At 34.3% G+C, this 22,497-nt stretch overlaps 2 protein-coding genes and 1 pseudogene across 3 annotated transcripts; 1 reads left to right on the top strand and 2 right to left on the bottom strand.

Moving 5' to 3' along the window:
* Positions 1-5,708: 5,708 nt before the first annotated feature.
* Positions 5,709-18,028, bottom strand: LOC120146409 (annotated as a pseudogene).
* LOC120146397 lies at positions 9,310-21,690 on the top strand. Of its 2 annotated transcripts, XM_039159971.1 has the most exons (5): positions 9,310-9,314; positions 11,387-11,391; positions 20,892-21,056; positions 21,173-21,242; positions 21,345-21,690. In XM_039159971.1, the coding sequence occupies exons 3-5, from the start codon at positions 20,912-20,914 to the stop codon at positions 21,487-21,489; spliced, it is 360 nt and encodes a 119-aa protein (XP_039015902.1). In that variant the 5' UTR covers positions 9,310-9,314; positions 11,387-11,391; positions 20,892-20,911; the 3' UTR covers positions 21,490-21,690. The 2 variants fall into 2 exon arrangements, with proteins under 2 accessions (XP_039015902.1, XP_039015901.1); XM_039159970.1 differs by lacking the exons at positions 9,310-9,314; positions 11,387-11,391 and having other exon boundaries at positions 20,858-21,056.
* A 72-nt stretch (positions 21,691-21,762) lies between these two features.
* Positions 21,763-22,188, bottom strand: LOC120146408 (SNF1-related protein kinase regulatory subunit beta-2-like). Its single transcript, XM_039159977.1, has 2 exons — positions 22,150-22,188; positions 21,763-22,086 (listed from the first exon to the last, which is right to left on the bottom strand). The coding sequence occupies exons 1-2, from the start codon at positions 22,186-22,188 to the stop codon at positions 21,763-21,765; spliced, it is 363 nt and encodes a 120-aa protein (XP_039015908.1).
* Between the last annotated feature and the right edge of the window lie 309 nt (positions 22,189-22,497).

Genomic DNA, 22,497 nt, shown 5'->3' with positions numbered 1-22,497 from the left:
TTGATCACATTAGATTGAGTCAATTCCAATTACCTCATTTCATCATTGTAATATCATATCTACAAGGAAGTCATATATCCTGTCAATCACCAATATGTACCTTAGGTGACTAAATCATCGACGAAAAGATCATCGGCTTATGGAAAACATACGTTAATCATCAATTATGTTTTATTAAGAAATTGGTTTATATTGGTATGTATGACAAAAAGATATTGATTGATCTATATCGAAGGGCAATGCAACAGTTTATGTTGGGAAATAAACGAGTAACAAGTAATTTCCCTATAGCCATATTAGTGAGAATACGAAATAAAAGCGGAAAAATAATACCCGAAAAATTGATAACGGAGTTCAGCCAATTGTGCTTACGTCTCCGGACTGCTGCAGATCTTTTACTAAAGAGAAAAAATTACAGGTGTTTACAAAACACACTTGAGAGAGAACTGGAAGATTTTGGGATGATTTTGAAGCTAAGTGAGCTAGGGTATTTATAGTTGAAGCTTAGAGACTAATCTTTGAAAATACCCTAAAGTTCAATGACTAATTTTGAGATATACCCTTCTCACTTTCAAATATAGCTGCACCGAAAATTGAAAATTTTCTGTGCATTTAATTTGCACTTTCGGCAGCCCCCTTTCTATGACTTTACAGCCTCTTTCTTCACACAGGCGGTGCCCACCCCTTTGACTTTTCTTCCAACAATCTCCCACTTGAAGACTGATTTTAATTTGTCTTCACACATTGATCAATGCAGCAGCATTTCTGGTCTTATTATTCTAGCATGCCAACTGAAGCTGAACACAACTTCAGTTTGTCCGTAGTCACCGTCTTTGTCAACATGTCTGCCGGATTTTGAGCTCTACTAATCTTTTCAAGTTTCAAAATCACATCTTCCAACCGGATAAAATGATATCTCAATTGTATATGCTTCGTTCTGGAATGAAAAGATGGATTCTTCGCTAGATGAATAGCACTTTGACTGTCGCAATATAAGACATTGTTTTCTTGTTTCTTGCCTAACTCTTCCAAGAAACTTTGGAGCCAAACCATCTCCTTGCTGGCTTTTGTAACAGAGACATATTCTGCTTCAGTTGTGGAGAGAGCAACTATCTTCTGTAGTTGAGAAACCCAACTCACTGCGGTTCCTCCTAGAGTATATACATACCCTGTAGTGCTTCTTCTGATGTCAACATTCCCGGCTAAGTCAGCATCTACATAGCGTGTCAGTATCGTATCTCCACCTTTGAAACAAAGTGCTTTGTTTGTAGTACCCCGCAGATATCTGAGTATCCATTTGACTGCTTCCCAATGTACTTTGCCCGGATTATTCATGTACCTGCTAACAACTCCCACTGCATAAGCAATATCTGGTCTAGTACAAACCATGGCATACATCATACTTCCAATTGCTGAGGCATACGACACTTTCACCATGTTTGCACATTCTTCCTCCGTCTTTGGTGACTGTTCTTTGGAGAGTCTGAAATGAACACCTAAAGGTGTACTTACTGGTTTAGCATCTTGCATGTTGAACCTGGAGAGTACTTTGTTGATGTACTCAGCTTGTGATAACATCAAAGTCCCCGACTTTGTGTCTCTCTTGATCCTCATCCCAAGAATCTGCTTTGCAACGCCCATATCTTTCATAGCAAACTGCTTCGACAATTCTTGCTTCAAGTGTATAATCTCTTGCATGTCTGAGTCTGCAACGAGCATGTCATCAACGTACAATAATAAAATAATGAAGCTGTTGTCGAACCTCTTGATGTAGCAACAATGGTCTGCTTGACATCTGGTAAACCCATTGCTACTCATGAAGATATCAAACTTCTTGTACCATTGTCTAGGAGCTTGTTTTAAACCATACAAGCTCTTCTTCAACCTGCATACCAGGTTTTTCTTTCCTACCTCTATGAACCCTTCTGGCTGCCTCATATAGATTTCTTCCTTCAAATCACCATGAAGGAAAGCTGTCTTTACATCTAACTGCTCAAGATGTAAATTCTCTGCAGCTACAATTTTCAATACCAGTCTGATTGTAGACAGTTTCACGACTGGAGAGAAAATTTCATTGTAGTCAATAACTTCTTTTTATTGAAAACCTTTGACAATCAATCTCGCTTTGTAGTGTTTGCTCCCATCGTGCTCTTCCTTGATCCTGTAAATCCAGTTGTTGTGGAGCGCTTTCTTTCTTAGTGGTAATTCAGCTAATTTCTACGTCTGATTTGACATAAGTAAGTACATCTCATCTTTCATGGAAGACTCCCACTTGATTGAATCCTCCACTTGCATTGCTTCATCATAGCACTCTGGTTCACCATTGTCAGTCAACAACAAGTAGTGCAAAGAAGGAGAATACCGTTGGGTTGGTTTAGAAATTCTGGAGGAGCGTCTTAGTTCCGGTGTGCCTGGTTTTTCTTGAGCTGCTTCAGGACTGATCTGAACATCATTTCCAGAAATCTCCTCGAACTCAACAAATTCCTTTGTTTCAACTTTGGTATTTGAACTGCTTGATTCTACAGTTGACCTGTCTTTGTACATCACATTCTCATTGAAAATGACATCTCTGCTTCTGATGATCTTCCGATTTTCATAGTCCCAAAACCGGTAGCCGAACTCATCACCACCATAACCAACAAAGACACATTTGTTGGACTTGGCATCAAGTTTACTTCTTTCAGCAGAGCTTATGTGTACATAAGAAATACAACCAAACACTCTTAAGTGTGAAAGGTTTATTTCTTTCTTGCTCCAAACTTCCTCTGGTATTCTGCCATCCAAAGGAATTGAGGGCCCACGGTTGATCAAGTAAGCTGCAGTGTTGATAGCTTCAGCCCATAGAAATTTGGGCAATCCGGCATGTATCCTCATGCTTCTGGCACGTTCATTCAGAGTTCTGTTCATACGCTCTGCTACGCCATTATGCTGTGGTGTCATGGGAACTGTTGTCTCCATCTTGATCCCATTGTTTGCGCAGAAATATCTGAATCTTCTATTTTTGTACTCTCCTCCATTGTCAGACCTCAACCGCTTGACTTTCAAACCAGTCTCATTTTCCACCATGGCCTTCCATTTTCTGAAGATATCAAAGACTTCTGATTTCTTCTTCAGAAAATAAACCCACACATTCCTTGTAGAATCATCGATGAAGGTGATATAATATAATGAGTCTGCAAGAGATGGAACTGGAGATGGTCCCTATACATCAGTATGAACCAACTCTAACTTTTCAGGCTTGGGTGTCTTACCATTCTTTGCAAAGCTGACTTTCTTTTGTTTGCCAAAGATGTAATCCTCGCATAGTCTGACATCTACATTCTTTAGATCCGACAGCTTCCCTTTTGATAAAAGTGTCTTCATCCCTTTCTCGCTCATATGACCAAGCCTTTGGTGCCATAGGTTTGATTTTCCATCAGCATCTATGGTTGCAATGATATTCTCTAAATTTGAAGTTACATAGAGAGTATCAGTCTTCTTACCACGAGCAATGACGAGTGCTCCTTTGGTAATCTTCCATTCACAGCCTGAAAAGGTTGTACTATAACCTTCTCCATCAAGCTGTCCTATAGAAATCAGATTTCTTTTGAGGCCAAGAATATATCTCACTCCTGTCAGCTTCCAGGTGGTCTGGTTTGGCAGCTTTAGTCGGATGTCTCCTTTTCCGACGATCTTCAATGTTTCATCATCAGCTAGATGAACCTTCCCAAAATCACCACTGACATAGTTCTCCATGATTTCTAGGTATGGGGTGGAGTGAAAAGATGCCCCTGAATCCAAGATCCATGATTCAATCGGACTGTTGACGATTAGAATCATGGCATCACTTGTCTCCTCTGTCATGTTTGCAGATTCCTGTGCGCCGGTATCTTTCTTCAGTGCTCGACAATCCCTTTTAAAGTGACCCTTCTTGCCACAATTATAACAGGTAAAATCTTTCTTTCCCGTTCTTGATTTTCCCCGTCTGGATTTCGATCTGCCACGATTTAAATTTCTTTCTGAAGTTCTCCCTCTGGACTCCGTGTGCAAGGCTGAGGAGGTTGATGCTTCACTCGATTCTCTCCGTCAAATTTCTTCGCTCAGTACCAGATCCCGAACATCGTCGAATTTCAATTTACTATTTCCTGACGAGCTGCTAACTGCTGTAACAGTAGCATTCCAACTGTCTGGTAGAGATGATAAGAGAATTAAAGCTCAAACTTCATCATCGAATTCAATTTCCACGGAACTCAACTGGGTTGTGATTATGTTGAGTTCATTTAGGTGTTGAGCCACCGATGCCCCTTTCGTCATCCGTAAATTGAATAATCACCTCATCAAGTGAACTTTGTTTAAGGCCGATGGCTTCTCATACATACTGGAGAGAGCCGCCATAAGACCCGCCGTGGTCTTTTCCTTTGCTATATTGAAAGCAACATTTCGGGACAACGTCAGTCGGATGACTCTGAGGGCTTGTCTATCGAGAAGAGCCCAGTCTTCATTTTTCATACCCTGTGGTTGCTTTCCTGAGAGGGGTTGATATAGATTTTTCTAGTACAAAAAATATTCAATCTGCATTTTCCAAAAGCCAAAGTCCGCAACATCGAACTTTTCAATTTTTACCTTCCCTTCGTCTGCAACCATCACTCCCACTCGAATCTGGATTCGTTTGGATCGTTTCTGACAATTCTTGTGAACCACTGTGTATTAGAACACCTCCATCGACAAATTCGTATCGCCGACGAAATTTACTATTCACGTGAACAGTAATGAATAAGTAACCTTGCAAAAAATTGACAAAATTCACAACCAAAAGCTCTGATTACCAGTTGTTGGGAAATAAACGAGTAACAAGTAATTTCCCTATAGCCAGATTAGTGAGAATACGAAATAAAAGCGGAAAAATAATACCCAAAAAATTGATAACGGAGTTCAGCCAATTGTGCTTACGTCTCCGGACTGCTGCAGATCTTTTACTAAAGAGAAAAAATTACATGCGTTTACAAAACACACTTGAGAGAGAACTGGAAGATTTTGGGATGATTTTGAAGCAAAGTGAGCTAGGGTATTTATAGTTGAAGCTTAGGGACTAATCTTTGAAAATATCCTAAAGTTCAATGACTAATTTAGAGATATATCCTTCTCACTTTCAAATATAACTACACCGAAAATTGAAAATTTTTTGTGCATTTAATTTGCACTTTCGGCAGCCCCTTTCTATGAATTTGCAGCCTCTTTCTTCACACAGGCGGTGCCCACCCCTTTAACTTTTCTTCCAACAGTTTACAGTCTATGGGAAAATGTAAATACATCATTTTTTTTTTCTTTGAGCATGCACAAAAATCAGGTGCCATGCAGACTCATCCAGACAAAGGTAACAACAAAATAACATAGAAGTAGCCAGAAATTCTGCATGTCGACTAACTTACAATTTACAAAGCAATCTAAGCTCAAAAGGGATCAACTAATGTCAGCATAAAATATTGTTCAAAGTTGCCAGAAAGCTATCTACTAAATCCCAGCATAAAAATATGGTTTCTTAGAAGCAAAATTGGAGAAATAATAAAAAAAAGTTATCAATGGTACAAAATTATAACAACTTCCTATACATGTTTTTCCTCTAACTATTGAAGAAAAAAAATAATCCAGCTCTCACCTGTTACAACAGTATGAAAAATAAGATGCTGAAGTCTCAACTCATGACAGCTGAATGAGAAGTGTTATACTAGCTAGTGGTACATTTGAGCAAAATTCAAGCACAATTGATGATCTCTGTTATCCCCCCAGCCGCCTCAACCCTTAAACCTAGCTTTGTACCCCTGTTGGTTCTCATATACTTCTACATCCCATTCTGATTATGATATTAGCAACCTTATCAATGTCTTCTACTTGAATGTTCACTGATCCATTATCAATGTAGGCATTATTGTTCCCTTGGCCCTGATGAAGACCACAATTCCCAAAGTGAAATGCACTAGTCCTTGGACCTCGTAAGGTGTACACTGGACTGCACTCTTTAGCTTTCATATGGATTTTTCTCCAAACAGTTCGGTTGAAGGCATAGCCCACATTTCCCATTCTCTCTACAATCAAACTATCCCATCATTCTCCTCTTAAATTCACATCACAAGGTGCCAGATTAGCAGCATAGCAATCTGGGCATTTGTCAGGCTTCAGTGATACAGGAAGCTGCAGGTTGCGATATGTATTGGGGAAAATAAAGTGGTCATCCTCAATAAAAAGAATATATCCATCACGCCCTCTGGTCTCCTTCAATCTATCCCACACGATGTTCATCATCCACCACCAGTGATGCTTCAAAGAAACTATCTTTGGAGACCGGTGGTTTCCATACTGATCTGGATCCCCAATACAATGTCTTTCCCCTGCATAATCTTTTTCTTTGCAGTCATTCGGTGATACACCGTGAAAACTGCCGCTAAATACATGGGGCGAATAAGGAGCAAAGATCTGCTTCACTTGGCAAAACTTGATCCCCTCCACAATCTTATTCATTTCTTCAAAGTACCCATCATGACTAACTATTAATAAAGTTTCACTTATCCCCACAACCTTGGACAAGCTCTTAACAACTACTTCAAGATATTGAGGCCGATTATGAATGTATAAAACAATGGTTATATGATCTTTGGCTAAGATTGAATATAGATCTATATTCCTAGGGTGCAACCGGTTTCGTTCCTCCAATCGAATTGAAAATGCATTCTATTTATGAAGGTGTAATCACCATTTTTACCTCCCCTATTTAGCAACCAACGACAGAAGCCCTCCACGTGCATTTCCAGTAGCTTCCAACAACCAACAATAGCAGCCCCTTCACGTGCATTTCCGGCAGATTATAGAAGAACGACAGCTGCCCCTCCACGTCCCTGTACAAGTATCTTCCATCACCTCCTTTGGTCGGTGACTCACCGAGTTATCCTCCTTTAACTGATCCAAATAGTGTATGAAAAAACCTATAAAAAGCCCCCATCAATGAAGCAAAAAGGAGGCAGAGCAATAAAACAGAAAAAAAAATAATAAAATAGATTGAAGATACCGAGCAGTTTACCTTCGTCGGAGCATCCAAATCGCCGGAAAACCATCGAAAAACCGAAGGTAAAAACTTAGATCTATGGATTTTTGGGGGTTTTTAGAACAAGGGGAAGCTGGAATCGACTTTAGAAATGAAAGATGATTTTTTTGGGTAATTTTGTAAAATTTTGGCCACCGTTTACGGTTGCCAGCGACGGTGGAGAACGACAGCGACGGTGGCTGGCCGGTCACCGGTATCCCTCCGACGAGGGAGCTCAAGTCTAGCTTCTCTCTCTAAGAGAGAGAACCAAATGGAGAGAAATGATAATTTAGGCATATTTATACCCTTACAAAACGACATAGTTTTGGTGAGGGCCTCTATGTAATTTCCACATGGGAAAACCACATGTGCAGTCCCTCTATTTTGTAAATTTCCATATCAGTCACCGAATTAAAATTCTGAGCATTTTTAATTTTATCTTCGAAGTTTATTTTATTTCAATTTAATCATTTCCTGTTTATATATATATATTAGGATAAATATCACAATTAGTCCTTTTAATTTATTATTATTTTTTTAATCCCGTATTAATATTTATGGTTAAATTACAATGTTAATATTCTTACTTTATGATATTTCAAATTATTTACATTAATTTTTATATTTTGCAATTTAATCATATAGCTTTTAATTCCATTTATTTTGACTATTTAATTGCAATTTAAGTTTATTTGTATTATTGTCCTTTTAATTTCAATATGTTTAAATTAGTACTTTGATTATTATTTATTTTATTTTAGTATATTTGATTAAATAATAATATTTATTTATTTTTAAATATTAAGAAAAGGGTTGTCTTAAAGCAACTAGAAGTCATATTTTGATATTTTAAATAAATAAATATCCTACTTTTATAAATTATATATATTAATTTATTTTATTTTAATATTTTATTAATATTTATTTATTTTTAAATATTAAGAAAGGGCATTCTTAAAGTAAATAGATGTCATTTGTTTGATATTTTTAAATAAATAAATATCCTACTTTTATAAATTATATATATTTATTATTTTTAGAGAAATGTTTTATTAATATTTATTTATTTTTTAATGTTAAGAAAGGGGATGTCTTAAAGTAACTAGAAGTATTTTTCTGATATTTCTAAGTAAATAAATATCTTATTTATAAAAATATAAAATATATATTTATAAAAATTAATATATTTTCTTGGAATTATACTAATAAATTTGAAATCACGGGATTATGAATTAAATATATTTTTGAATTCTTAAATTTCCAGTAATAGAGACAATTTATAATTAATGGGTACCAATTTTGGGCGTTATAGGGGTGCTAATCCTTCCCTAAACGTAACCGACCACGAATCCTTTTTTACTAAAAAATTTTACTTATACGCAGATCAATTTATCTTTTAAATTATATTTTCTTAAAAATTATTTTAAAAGATTGTTTTTAGGTATTTGACCTACCTAACCCAAAAAGGTCAATGGCGACTCCCAAAACATTTTTTTTAATCAAAATCATTTATTATTCATTTTATTTTTCCCGCCAAGTAAAAATTCATACCTGGGCGAAAACCGGTTACGATAGCTTGGCGACTCCGCTGGGGATTTGGTCAAACCTAAATCAATTATAAATTGTCTCTATTAATTAGAAATTGAGAATTCATATTTATTTAATTTGTAATTCTTTTCTTTCAAAACTTTATTATTTATTATTTTTATATATCCCTATATATTGAATATTTTTATTTTATTTTCTTTTCAGATAATTGATTTCATTTTGATTGTCAAAGGTTTGAGAATTTCTTCTCACACACAGCACTGCATTGCATAAACATAAACTCTATACTTGAGCTCTCTTTCCCTTTCAAGTGGGAGTGAAAGCGACGTCTTCGTGAGAATTTATTCTCCGTGTCAGACTTAGCAAGTAGCTTTTAGGGTTAATAGGCTCTATGTCTTCGTGAGAATTTATTCTCCGTGTCAGGTATAGGGAAATGTGTCCCCTCGAATTGAACTCGTTCGCTTAAGTCTGTGATGGACTAGGATTAAGGGTTTGGCAGCCCAAGGGGGGCCCAACAACGACAATTTAAGTACCTTTACTCTTAGAACTGAAACCCTACATATAATAAACCCTAAAAATTCTCCTGATCTAAGACAATACTCAAACCCTGTCCGTAGGTGTACACAAAGGAGAAATAAGTTCTAACTTTTGATTTATTTGATTTCATTTTTTTTCTAAATAAATGCATGTGAACTAGAAATCATGCAGTTAGGTTAATTTTTCCAAACAAAGCATGGAACTAGAAAGCATGAGGTTAGGATTTATACCTTGATAGATAGAATTTTTTTCTTTCCATTAGTTAGTACTAACCATTTTGTTTATTCTTATTGTTATCTATTTTGTAGATACATGTTATTTTTCTCTAACTTGTTTATATTGATTACTTTTGTTTGCATTGCATGATCATGGCATAACCAAAAGGTGTTGACTTGAAAGACTGTTCATCAAATTGGAAAGTTTTCATAAATGGACAAAAAGTTTTATAATCAAAACAAAATATGACGCAGCCAAGGAAAGACATCATGAGGAAACTCCGAGGATAGAAGGGAGCTATGCACACAAAGATCATGTTATATTGATACCAAAAGTATTCCACAAATATCCTGTTCGATTGATACCAAAAGCATTCTACGATAAGAGTATCAGTCGGGGCACTCAGAATAAATGAGGTTTTTATTAAGCTCAAGCATGTTATTTGAAGGATCAAAACAAGAAATTGAGCACAAAAATGGAAACCATGCATGAAGATTTCTAAAAGATCAGTCAAGCTTTTCGAAATGATGGCATAGGAAACACCCCAGAAGAGTGGATAACAGGGGTCACCAAACTGAAAAAGAGTTGCGACATACATGAACATCTTATCAAATAAATCCGTAACCATAAAGATTCCATTACAAGGGATAATGAGCAACATTGCCTACAACTCCGAAGGTTGACACAGAAGATGAAAGAAAAAGAGAATGTCATGGAAGAAGTTGCAGTCCAGATAATCAATATGGCCTATAAGCTGATAGACTTAGCTGACTTGACAAGGAATTAAAGCAGACTGATAATTCAGCTGTTAAGCATGAATGGAAACTAACTTGGATTTAGAGAAGTTAGGAGAGAAAGTTATCCCCTATATGTAAAAGTTTTGTTGAAGTTAGGACTGAAAGTTGTCCCCTACATGTAAAAGTTTTGTTTGATGCACCGGAACTTTTGTGTTCAATGAAATCTATTTTAAGATGATCACTCTTGAGTAACACCTTTTCATACATGCATTTACATTTTGCATCTTTGCATTTTCATTTAGCATTTGTATTTTCATTTAGCATTTGTATTTTCATTTAGCATTTGTACTTTTATGTTTGCTTTTGTATTGCACAATTTGTATTTTTATATGTATACATTTTTTTTTGCATTTTCATGTTACATTTTCATATTTACATTTGTATTTGCATTTTGAATCTTTGCATTTTTTACGTTTGTATTTACATTTTCATTTTTTTGCATTTTCATCTTTGCATAATTACATTTTGTTTTAAACTATTTTACATGCATTTAAATCATGAAAACAAGGGAATAATTCGTGGACGATTCCATGAAAGAATTTCTGAAATCAAATTGGAGCTAACTTGGTCTTCCTAAAGAAGGATAAGAGCCATGAATGAAATTTTAGCAAGGGTTTGTAGAATTGAGAAACTTCAAGAGCAACTTATCAAGACTTAACAAGAAATTACTGATCTTGCAAAAAAGTTACAGGCTGATTCAAAAGAACAAATGACCACGTTAATGGACATGATGAATGATATGATCCATGGAGAGAAATCCTTAGAAGATCCTGTTGTAATAGGTTTGGATGGTAGGATGAATGCTAGTAGTACATCTGACGCAATGAAAATAAATGACCTGGTCCAATTGAACCCCCTCAATCACATGAGAGCATTTAGTCGTTCAGAACGATCAAGGAAAGTGAAAATCTCTTAAGGTGTTTCAAGAATCTATCTCAGATCTGTACCCTCATTTGGTTAAAGGTCAATACATTACACCAAGATTGGTGAAAGTGTCACCAAAGCCTTATGCCCATTTCTATGATCAAAATAGCTTATGCAATTTTCACTTGGGGATATTGGGGTATTCAACAGGGAATTATTGGTCACTGCTAAAAGAAATAGAGACGCTCGTTGACAAGGGAGTCTTGACACAAAAAATAAACAAGAAATGAGGGGCAAATAAGGATGGAAATCTTGGGCTAAGTACACACCCAACATTCAAGGAATGATAGAGCAAGATAAAATAAACAAGCGGAAGTTGTTATCTACCACTGTAGCAGCATCTTGTTTGAACATGTTTTTGTTCCTTTCTCTGTCTTGTTGTAATAAATAAATTTTTGTTGCTTTTATGGTTATGAGCAAGGAATTAAATTTTAATCTTGAAATTTTTGAATATCAAGTAGATTAAATATTATTTTTCAAGAATTATAGATCTTTGGCAAGTGGTAAAATTACACATTTCATATCCCATCCAATGCCAATTACTTGACCCTTACTAAAACCAAATCTTGACCATACATTTATCTGAGATTCTAAAGTAATGTCTCTACCTGTTTTTGAGACACTAAATCCATATGTTTACCTTCTTGGGTAGAGTTGATTGATTTATAACATTCCACCATATACACGACTTCAAAAGTCACATATTTGTCCTTCCAAATACAAAATCATCATAAACCAAAAGACCTCAAAAGAACCAAACTTTCAAATTATCGGTGAATCTTCCTGCAAGAAGAGACGAGATGAGGCATCATGGACCAACTTATCAAAGCTAATTTTGAGTGATTGGGACATACTCAAAGCAAGAAAGACAAAAAAAAAAGAGATTGAATAATTATATCATGCATTAATTACATTGTTTTCATGTAAATAAAGATTAATCTTGAATATTCATCCCCATGGGGATACCTCTTTTTACAAAGGCTTCTGTGTATGAGATGACGAACGAAATTGTTTCATTTATCCTTTCAAATATATGTATATATATATATATATATCCCTTGTTGTCCCCTTTTGAGCCTATAATATTTTTCTTTTAATTCAACCTTAACCAAGGATCACCCTCCACATTGGGGGGCAAGAAGAAGGATATCTGCTCACATGAATAAAGATTGTCAATTATGAAGGCAAATCTTCATGAAATGAAGAGAGTTTTGAACTACAAAGTAGGTCAAATACAAAGTACTTGAAGATCAATCCAGTCAAGAATAACGAAAGAATTTCTGAAATGCAAGAGGAAAAGGAGGTTCTCAAAGCAATTGGAGTCATATACTCATTCATCAGAAAAAAAACAAAAAAAAACAAAAAAAAAAAAAAGAAAAAAAGAAAATTGAATCAAGATGGGTGACTCATTGAGCCTCAAGCTACAAGGTTGATCAAGTGCAATTAGTTCAAAGATTCATATTCAACAAGAAGCGCAAGAAATGCTGGAGATGAATGGATCTTATGGAAAAATCCCCAGCAAAGAAGATCCAAGTCAAACAAGGCAAGATTGAAGGCATCAGAATGAATTGATCCTTGGTTCAATTACCCTTAAACACTTGTTTGGGCCTTTTATCCCTTTCTTTCATAACTCTGAACCCTGGCCTATGTTACGTGCCTGAAAAGTTCATTCTAATCATACATGGATTTTTGTGTGAAAGAGACTATCTTCAGATTTCATTCCGCTTCTCAGGATTGATTTTTATTTGCAAAAACCTTTAATGCATGATATAAAAAATGATAAAAGGGGGGTTCAAGATGTAAATTTTGAATAACATCTTGAAACCAAAGGAGGTTCGAGTTAAAAACCTAAAAAGCCAGCTCGAATATTGAATGGTGCAACAACGACATAAGAGACGATCTTAAGCTCTTAATGAAGCACCACACATCCCAAAGACGTTATTGAGAGTCTGGAATCAATAAGTATCTTTATGAGATGAGTATAATAACCATTTCTTCAAGTTAGTGGAAGGTTCAAAAGACATATATGCTGGACCAACCTAAAAAACCTTACTTTACCAGAATTAACCTACACCTTAAATCAGTCAATAATTTTGACACTTGTCATAGGACTATGTTTTTTTTTATTTACAAGTGTAGTTGATTTATTTGATATTCATTAAACTCATGTTTTATGATTTGATTCTATTGTGAACTTGTAAGGAGCAATAATTTACAAAATTCTTTTATTCTTTGATAAAGAAAGGAGAAAAAAACATTTTCAAATAGGACAGTCTCAAATGAGGAAGGTCCTTGAAGCAAATTGTTGTTTATTTTACCTCTATTGTAGAAAAAGCGATGCCAGTTTGATGAAGCATTTCACATCTCTTGAAAGCAAGTGGTTCAAGAAGCCAGAAAGTCTGAAGAATTGAACTTGTAATGCTTTCTCCTATGAAATTATAAGCAACTCATCAAGAATGATTACCTTGTTCTAAAGGGACATGCTGAAAGCCCATATCGACTAAACCTTTCCATGGTTCGGGAAGAGTGGGATATGGCAGTACGTATCTTGGAGAAACAGAAGATACACTCACTGTAGCAGTCGTTGCAAGAAAAGACACCAACAAAAATCCTCGAATCCATCCCAATGATGTTTATTTCTTCCAGTAAGGTTATTACACGGGATGCCACCGACAACAAGGATGAATATGCCAAATCTACTCATTAATTGCTCCAACCGATCACCATTCAGTTCTTGCACATATGCTTTCAAAGGTATGCTGAGTCGGTAAAAGGTAATCTCTGCACTACAGATCCCAGAGAAAAGAGACAGGACATTGATACCCCTGGGGAACATGTCTCTTAAGAAAGAAAGATGATAAGTCATTGTGTTAGCATAGAATAAATTACCAAGCGATTTATACCACTCTTTCCGACTAGATCCCTCCAGATCCAGAAAATGGTCACCTCATTCATAAGATGCACATATCTTAGACGTTTCCTTCAGAATGATTGATTACTTCTTAAGTTTGTGATAACATGAAGAGAATTCCTCAAGTTACTTGACAATTACTGTTTAGTGACACCAGAATGAGAGTATTCAAGATAAACATATTTGGGGCACGAATAAAGCCACAAATACCCACAACAGCGCATTGTCAAAATTGGACCTCGTGGGGATCATGATATTCAAGTTAAACAGACGTTGAGAGTAAACCAGAAATAAAATATTGGGGCATCTTGAAAGCCTATTTCACACAGAAATGATCCATATGGGGCATTTTTGAAATCTCACATCAACAAGAAGCAAATGTTGGGGCATGCTAAAAGCCCATTTCAATCAGAATCAAGAATGTTAATGTATTTTGAACGTTCATATCAGCAAATATTGGGGCATGCTGAAGGCCCATATCATCTTATGGAAAGATCATTGCTTTGAGAAAATATTTCCAATAAGATAGAAAGGCATGAAGAATGAAAATGGTGAAACAGTGACAGTAGAGCTGACTATACATAATTGCTTCGTTCATAAGGCAATTACATTAGGATCAGGTTGTGGAACAAATATTTACTCAGCAAGTATGGTTTCAAATACCTAATCTTCTTAACCATGTGTCACATGACAATGTGTTCTTTATTAAGCTACATCACAGTTGCATTGATAAAGATGGTCCCCATACAGACCATTTGATCCAGGGTTCAGTTCCTCAAGATCTCGGCTTTGAATTTGGACTTTTATGTGTCGGTGATGATTAGAAATATTTCTTTCAGGTTCATGGCGGTTAGTTTCAATCATACTCTTGGGGTTGTTTTTCACAACAATTTTCGCCTACTTGATGACATTAAAGAGAGAGGCTCGGCTTACGTATATTACTCTTATTCCCATTGTTATTGGGGTTATCATTGCCAGCCAGGGTGAATTGAGTGTTCATCTATTTGGTTTATCATGTGCGTTTCATCTACAATAACAAGAATTCTATGGATCTCTTTCTGTACATGGCTCCTATAGCGGATGTGTTTGTACTTCCTACAACACTCATTATGGAAGAAAACATGCATCTCACTTGTATTCCCATTGACTTTTGCTCAAGTGGTCTTGTAACATCATACAAAAACTTTGAACACTATGAAAAGAGCTTCATTGAGGAGAAATCTGGGCAGAAGCCATAGGAAAAGATGAATGTGCTGTCAAATGCTTTACAAACATCTGTGCAGAAACCATAGGAAATAATGAATGTGTTGTCAAATGTTTTACGAACCAATTATTATGGTTATGAACCAAATGTTGCAATCATATGGTATTTCCATTTATGGACCCAAGATGAAGTTTGTCTTCTTCAACCCCAAGGTTAGAAGTGAGATATGATGAAGATTTCTTTCCACAGAAGAGAAGCTAAAATTTTAACAACAAGAAACTAGTGAAGCCAACTAAGATTGAACAATAGGTTGTTGTTAAACATCTCGACATGATATGGTCTGAATGGCTTTGTTCGAGATCCAATTAGATGTGGAGACATGAAAGGAATTAGGATAAATCCTCCTTATGATGTGTTTCAATAGTCAAATCAGAACAGATGCTGATCTTCTAATTAATCTGTTGAGTTTAGCATATCATATCTACATTCTTCAAAGATGATGATAGATTCTCTCTTCAAAGATGATAGATTCTGTTTTCAAATATGAAAACTTTATTGGATTTCTACGCAAGTTTAGATGAAGAAAACCGATGTTATTAAAGACAAAAATGGGACATCAGGGTCATAATTCTAATTAAGGCAAGAGTTCCATTAATGAAACATTTCTTCTGAGACTTTAATGAAATAAAGAAGACACAAAGATGCAAGTGGATCAGATAGTTCATCAGAAATGCCAACCTGAAATGACATTTTGGCTAAGTAAAGGAAGATCGAGTTCGCCACTTTGAAGTCAAAAAATGAAGGATTCCACATTCATGCATTCATAAGAACATCATTTGCATAATAGAAAATGCATTACATTGATACATTTGATTGCATTCAAACATGAAGTTTTACAGGTTTTCATATGAAAAAATAAGATTCATGATGGAAAATACCTTACAAGTGTAAGGTAGAATTCAAGCCTCAAGTACAGAAATCATGCAAACATCTGAAGAATAGATGGATGCAATCCACAAATGAAGCATTATTTTGAAGTGGGGCATGTTACCCAATTAAAAAGTTATTTCGAAAAATGAGAAAATAATTTCCAAAGTTTCTCATTCAATCTTTTCTGAAAATGAAATTGTTGAATAGTAAGAAAACGATTTCCAAAGATTCTTACTTAGTAAACTATTTACCAAATTTATAAGTCCTACGGGTCATCCATAAGCCTTCAATGCAAGATGTTTTCAAATAGTAATTTATCTCACTTGAGTTTTCAAAGTCTCGCTTGAGACTGTTTCACTCGAAACAACAATTTATCTCACTTGAGATTGTTTTTCTTAAAACAAGATTCGTCTCGCTTGAGACAGTTTCATTAGAAACAGAAATTTCCATCACTTGATGGATCAACATTTCCAGAGGAAGTTCATAATGAGAAGAACTCATCTGAAGAGGAAGAAGAAGTTCATAATGAGAAGAACTTGTTCAACCTTTTGCTCGATTCTATCCCAGAATGAGATAAATTAGAATCAACATTTCCAGAGGAAGTTCATAATGAGAAGAACTCATCTGAAGAAGAAGAAGAAACTCATAATGAGAAGAACTTGTTCAACATTTTGCTTGACTCTATCACAGAAGGAGATATATCAGCACCATAATTTCCAGATAAAGTTCATAATGAGAAGAATTTATCTAAAGAGGAAGAAGAAGTTCATAATGAGAAGAACTTGTTCGACCTTAGCTTGATTCATCACCTATGGAGTTGAATGAAAGAAGAACCTCCCTTGAGGATCAACATTTTTAGAGAGTTCATAATGAGAAGAACTCATCTGAAGAGAAAGAGGAAGTTCTTAATGAGAAGAACTTGTTCAACCTTGCCTTAATTCATCACATATGAAGTTGAATCAACGACACCTCTTTTGAGGATCAGCATTTCAAGAGGAAGTTCATAATGAGAAAAACTCATCTGAAGAGGAAGAAGAATTTCATATTGAGAAGAACTTATTCAACCTTTTTCTCGATTCTATCTCAGAAGGAGATAAATCAACATCAACATTTCCAGAGAGAGTTCATAATGAGAAGAACTCATCTGAAAATGAAGAACTTATTCAACCTTTTACTCGACTCTATCGCAGAAGGAGATAAAACATTATCAACATTAGAAAAGGAGATAAAGCATCATCAACATTTCCAGAAGAAGTTCGTAATAAGAAAAACTCATCTGAAGAGAAAGAAGAAGTTCATAATTTGAAGAACTTATTCAATATTTTGTTCGACTCATCACAGAGAGAAATAGATCAACATCAACATTGTTCAACCTTTTGTCAAATCCATCACAGAATGAGGTGGATCGTCATTCCCAGTAGAAGAGTTCATAATAAGAAGAACTTATAGCTAAAAAGTTTGGACAATTCAAGCTAAAAATTGTGTTTTTTTGTCTTTGCTCCATTCCTATTCCACAGTAACGTGCAAAGAGGGGCAGCTGTAATCACCATTTTTACCTCATCTATTTAGCAACCAACGACAGCAACCCCACCACATGCATTTCCAATAGCTTCCAGTAACCAACAATAGCAACCCCTCCACGTGCATTTCCGGCAGATTCTAGAAGAACGACAACTGCCCCTCCACGTCCCCGTTCCAATATCTTCCATCACCTCCTTTGGCCGGTGATTCACCGGGTTATCCTCCTTTAACCGATCCAAAGGGTGTATGAAAAAGCCTATAAAAAGCCCCCATCAATGAAGCAAAAAGAAGGAGGCAGAGCAATAAAACAGAAAAAAATAATAAAATATATTGAAGATACCGAGCAGCTTACCTTCGTCAGAGAATCCAAATTGCCAAAAAACCATCAAAAAATCGAAGGTAAAAACTTAGATCTACGGATTTTGGGGGGGTTTAAGAACAAGGGGAAGCCGAAATCAGCTTTAGAAATGAAAGAGGATTTTTTGGGGTAATTTTGTAAAATTTCGACCACCGTCCGGTGGAGAATGACGGCTACGGTAGCTGGTTGGTCACAGGGGTCCCTCCGGCGAGGGAGCTCTAGAGAGAAGCTAGAGTTTCTCTCTCTAAGAGAGAGAAGCAAATGGAGAGAAATGATAATTTAGAGGGCCTCTATGTAATTTCCACATGGGAAAACCACACGCGTAGTCCCTCTATTTTGTAAATTTCCATATCAGTCACCGAATTAAAATTCTGAGCATTTTTTATTTTATCTTCGAAGTTTATTTTATTTCAATTTAATCCTTGACTGTTTATATATATATATATATATATATATATATTAGGATAAATATCACAATTAGTCCTTTTAATTTTATTATTATTATTTTTAATCTCGTATTAATATTTATGGTTAAATTACAATGTTAATATTCTTACTTTATGATATTTCAAATTATTTACATTAATTTTTATATTTTGCAATTTAATCCTATAGCTTTTAATTCCTTTTATTTTGACTATTTAATTGCAATTTAATTTTATTTGTATTATTATCCTTTTAATTTCAATATGTTTAAATTAGTACTTTGATTATTATTTATTTTATTTTAGTATATTTGATTAAAATAATAATATTTATTTATTTTTAAATATTAAGAAATGGGTTGTCTTGTCATTTTCTGATATTTTAAATAAATAAATATCATACTTTTATAAATTATATATATTAATTTATTCTATTTTAATGTTTTATTAATATTTATTTATTTTTTAATATTAAGAAATGACAGTCTTAAAATAACTAGATGTCCCTTTTCTGATATTTTTAAATAAATAAATATCATACCTTTATAAATTATATATATTTATTATTTTTTAGAGAAATATTTTATTTATTTTTTAATATTAAGAAAGGGACTTTCCTAAAGCAACTAGAAGTCATTTTTTGATATTTCTAAGTAAATAAATATCTTATTTATAAAAATATAAAATATATATTTATAAAAATTAATATATTTTCTTGGAATTATACTAATAAATTTGAAATCACATGATTATAAATTAAATATATTTTTGAATTCTTAAATTTCTAATAATAGAGACAATTTATAATTAATGGGTATCAATTTCTAATAATATATTACAATTTATATGATTTCTTCCATTGTTTAAACATTATTCTTTTAATTTTTTATTAAATATTTTTAATTTTTTAAAAATAAAAATTAGTTTTATTTCTAATTCTAAATTTTACATTAAATTCAATTATTTAAAAATATAAAATTATAATTTTTTAAAATTTATAAAAATATTTTTATTTTTATATTACATGATTTCTTTCATAAATTTTATTTAAAAATAATAAATTTGGTGTTAAAAAATAAAATATTAAAATTATTTTGATTATTGAAAGTTAAATATCATTTAAATATTTTTATTTCTTTATTTTTATATCACTAATAATATTATGAGATAAATAAATGTTATTGTAGTTACCAAACCCAATGGAGAATTTGGTACAGTGGTTTAGACACCTTAATTCCATCCTTGAAAAACCAAGTTTAAAGCCACCTTAAATTTAAGTTCAACCTCAAATTAGGTGGTGACACTAAAGACATGTGTCATGACCATGTATTGTCACATATCACCTCTAGATTGAAGGGTTAATTTATAAAATTAAATTTAAATTAGGATTAAGTTAATAGAATATACAAGTACTGAGAATCAAATGTGTAGTTATACAAATTTATGTTGATTGCCACACCACCCTATATTAAATTTTAACGACAAGTGACTTAAATAATACAATATAAATAATTGGATAGTCATTCAAATAATTTTAAAGACATGTGTCATGATCATGTATCGGCATGTATCACCTCTAGATTGAAGGGTTAATTTATAAAATTAAATTTAAATTAGGAATAAATTAATAGAATATACAAGTATTGAGAATCAAATGTGTAATTATACAAATTTATGTTGATTGCCACACCACCCTATGTTAAATTTTAATGATAAGTGACTTAAATAATACACCAAGTTTAAAGCCACCTTAAATTTAAGTTCAACCTCAAATTAGGTGGTGGCACTAAAGACATGTGTCATGACCATGTATTGTCACGTATCACCTCTAGATTTAAGGGTTAATTTATAAAATTAAATTTAAATTAGGATTAAATTAATAGAATATACAAGTATTGAGAATCAAATGTGTAATTATACAAATTTATGTTGATTGCCACACCACCCTATGTTAAATTTTAACGACTAGTGACTTAAATAATACAATATAAATAATTGGATGGTCATTCAAATAATTTTAAAGACATGTGCCATGACCATGTATTGGCACGTATCACCTCTAGGTTGAAGGGTTAATTTATAAAATTAAATTTAAATTAGGACTAAATTAATAGAATATACAAGTATTGAGAATCAAATGTGTAATTATACAAATTTATATTGATTGCCACACCACTCTATGTTAAATTTTAATGATTAGTGACCTAAATAATACAATATAAATAATTGGATGGTCATTCAAATAATTTACCCTTACTTTTTTGAATATATGACATGCTTAAAAAATATGTCAAAATTTAGAGCAGAAAATTATTCGAAATTGTATATAACATTGGGCCACGTTTGCAGGAGTCATGGCTTGAGGAAGATAAGGTTAGTATCTGAGCTTAGCAAATCCAAATATCAGCTGCCAACACATCCATATCCAAAACCATTGAGATATATGTGATACTCAAGCACAGATAGCTGAAATTTGTTCACAAAAAATGGCAGCCAAAGTGTCTATCTCTTCCTCTCTTACTACTCAGATTCCTCTCTTACCCAAGTGTTCATCATCCCCATCAGCTTTCCCTTGTGCTCTCACTTCCAATACCACCAGGCTCCATCGATTCAAAATTCATGCAAACTCAGGTAATTTACATTTTCCTTTGAATCTTCTTTTGTTTGGATGATTTGTATGTTGAACAGTTTTTAGAGTTTGGGTTTCTTTTAACTGCAATAATGAAGAAAGTGGTTTGATTTGTTAGGGGAAGGAGAAGGAGAACTCAAGCCAAAAGGAAAGAAGAAATTTATCACAAGAGAAGAAGAACCAGAGCAGTGAGTAGTGTTCTTCACCCATTTTATGAACTTAGTTTAACATGATTTGACAATTCAAGTTCCAAGTGATTCAATAACCGAGGTGTTTTAAAATGAGTGCAGGTACTGGCAAACTGCAGGAGAAAGGGAAGGAGAGAATCCCATGAAGACTCCTCTTCCTTACATTATCATATTTGGAATGTCAACACCCTTTGTAATCTTAGCCATTGCCTTTGCTAATGGCTGGATTAAGGTACCTGTTCGGTGATCTTCAGGCGCGGATTTTCGACGTTCTTTAATTCAGCCTTGTAAGCACTTGTTCATGTTACCATACTCTTCTTCCGAGTATTTATGTTGTAAATTTCTCATTCTAAAGAGCTGCAAAACCAAATCTTTTCCGAGGAAAAAGGTTTTGTTATCAGTTTGTGGCAAATTACCGAACTTTTTCCAAGGCTAGATCTTTTCTTTTTCATTATGTCAACAATATCAAACAGAGATGATAAGCAGTACTGAAGTTTCATAAAAGATACATATGGTTCATTTACCTATGCACAGATTTGTATAGCACTACAGTTACATATTTTTTTAAGAAATCTTGTGTTGAGCGAAGTGCTGAAGACTGACCATCATCACCGTCTTGCTTGTAAAGATGGTTCATCAAGGTATGAGAAGGCCTTTGTGAGGACTTTGGCTTCCTACTAACAAATGATCGTTCATCTGATATCTTTGTCGGTAGCTGTGGAGGCAGTTCAGGGGGAGGCTTGTTGAAATATTTGTCGTTTAGTGGTTGACTGTCGTAGCTTGATATCGGGGAAGGAGGAGGTTCAAACTTTGAGAGGCTTTCGGGAGCTTCTGGAACAAACTCCTGTTATAACACATTAAGAGACTCTCATTTTTAATGTTGGTACTCGAACAATGAATAAAGTACTGCATCATTAGGTCCCTTAGAGTTAGGGGGCAGGGGCATATCTCAGCTCATCAACAACAAAGTGGTAGTGGTAAACACCACATGGAAGAACCATCATGATCATGAAATCTTCATCCAAAGAGTGCAAGGGTTCTCTAAAAGGAGAATAATTGAAGGTTACTGCAATTTAGATTTAAAGAAAACTGCTCAAACAAAAGAATGAAACTTTAAACATAGACAGCACAACGGAGACTCCGGTACATGGTCTTCCAGTCGTTCCACGATCGGGTAATAGCTACTTGCTTGTCACCAAAACACCATGTTACCATCACAGCTCTCTTCTCCTCTTGGGTTGAAATCCTTGTAGTC

Source organism: Hibiscus syriacus, unplaced genomic scaffold (assembly GCF_006381635.1).
Source record: "Hibiscus syriacus cultivar Baekdansim isolate YM2019G1 unplaced genomic scaffold, ASM638163v2 tig00110925_pilon, whole genome shotgun sequence".
Lineage (NCBI taxonomy): Eukaryota > Viridiplantae > Streptophyta > Magnoliopsida > Malvales > Malvaceae > Hibiscus > Hibiscus syriacus.
The sequence above is the reverse complement of the archived record's forward strand: the minus strand, read 5'-3'. Positions and strand labels throughout refer to the sequence as shown.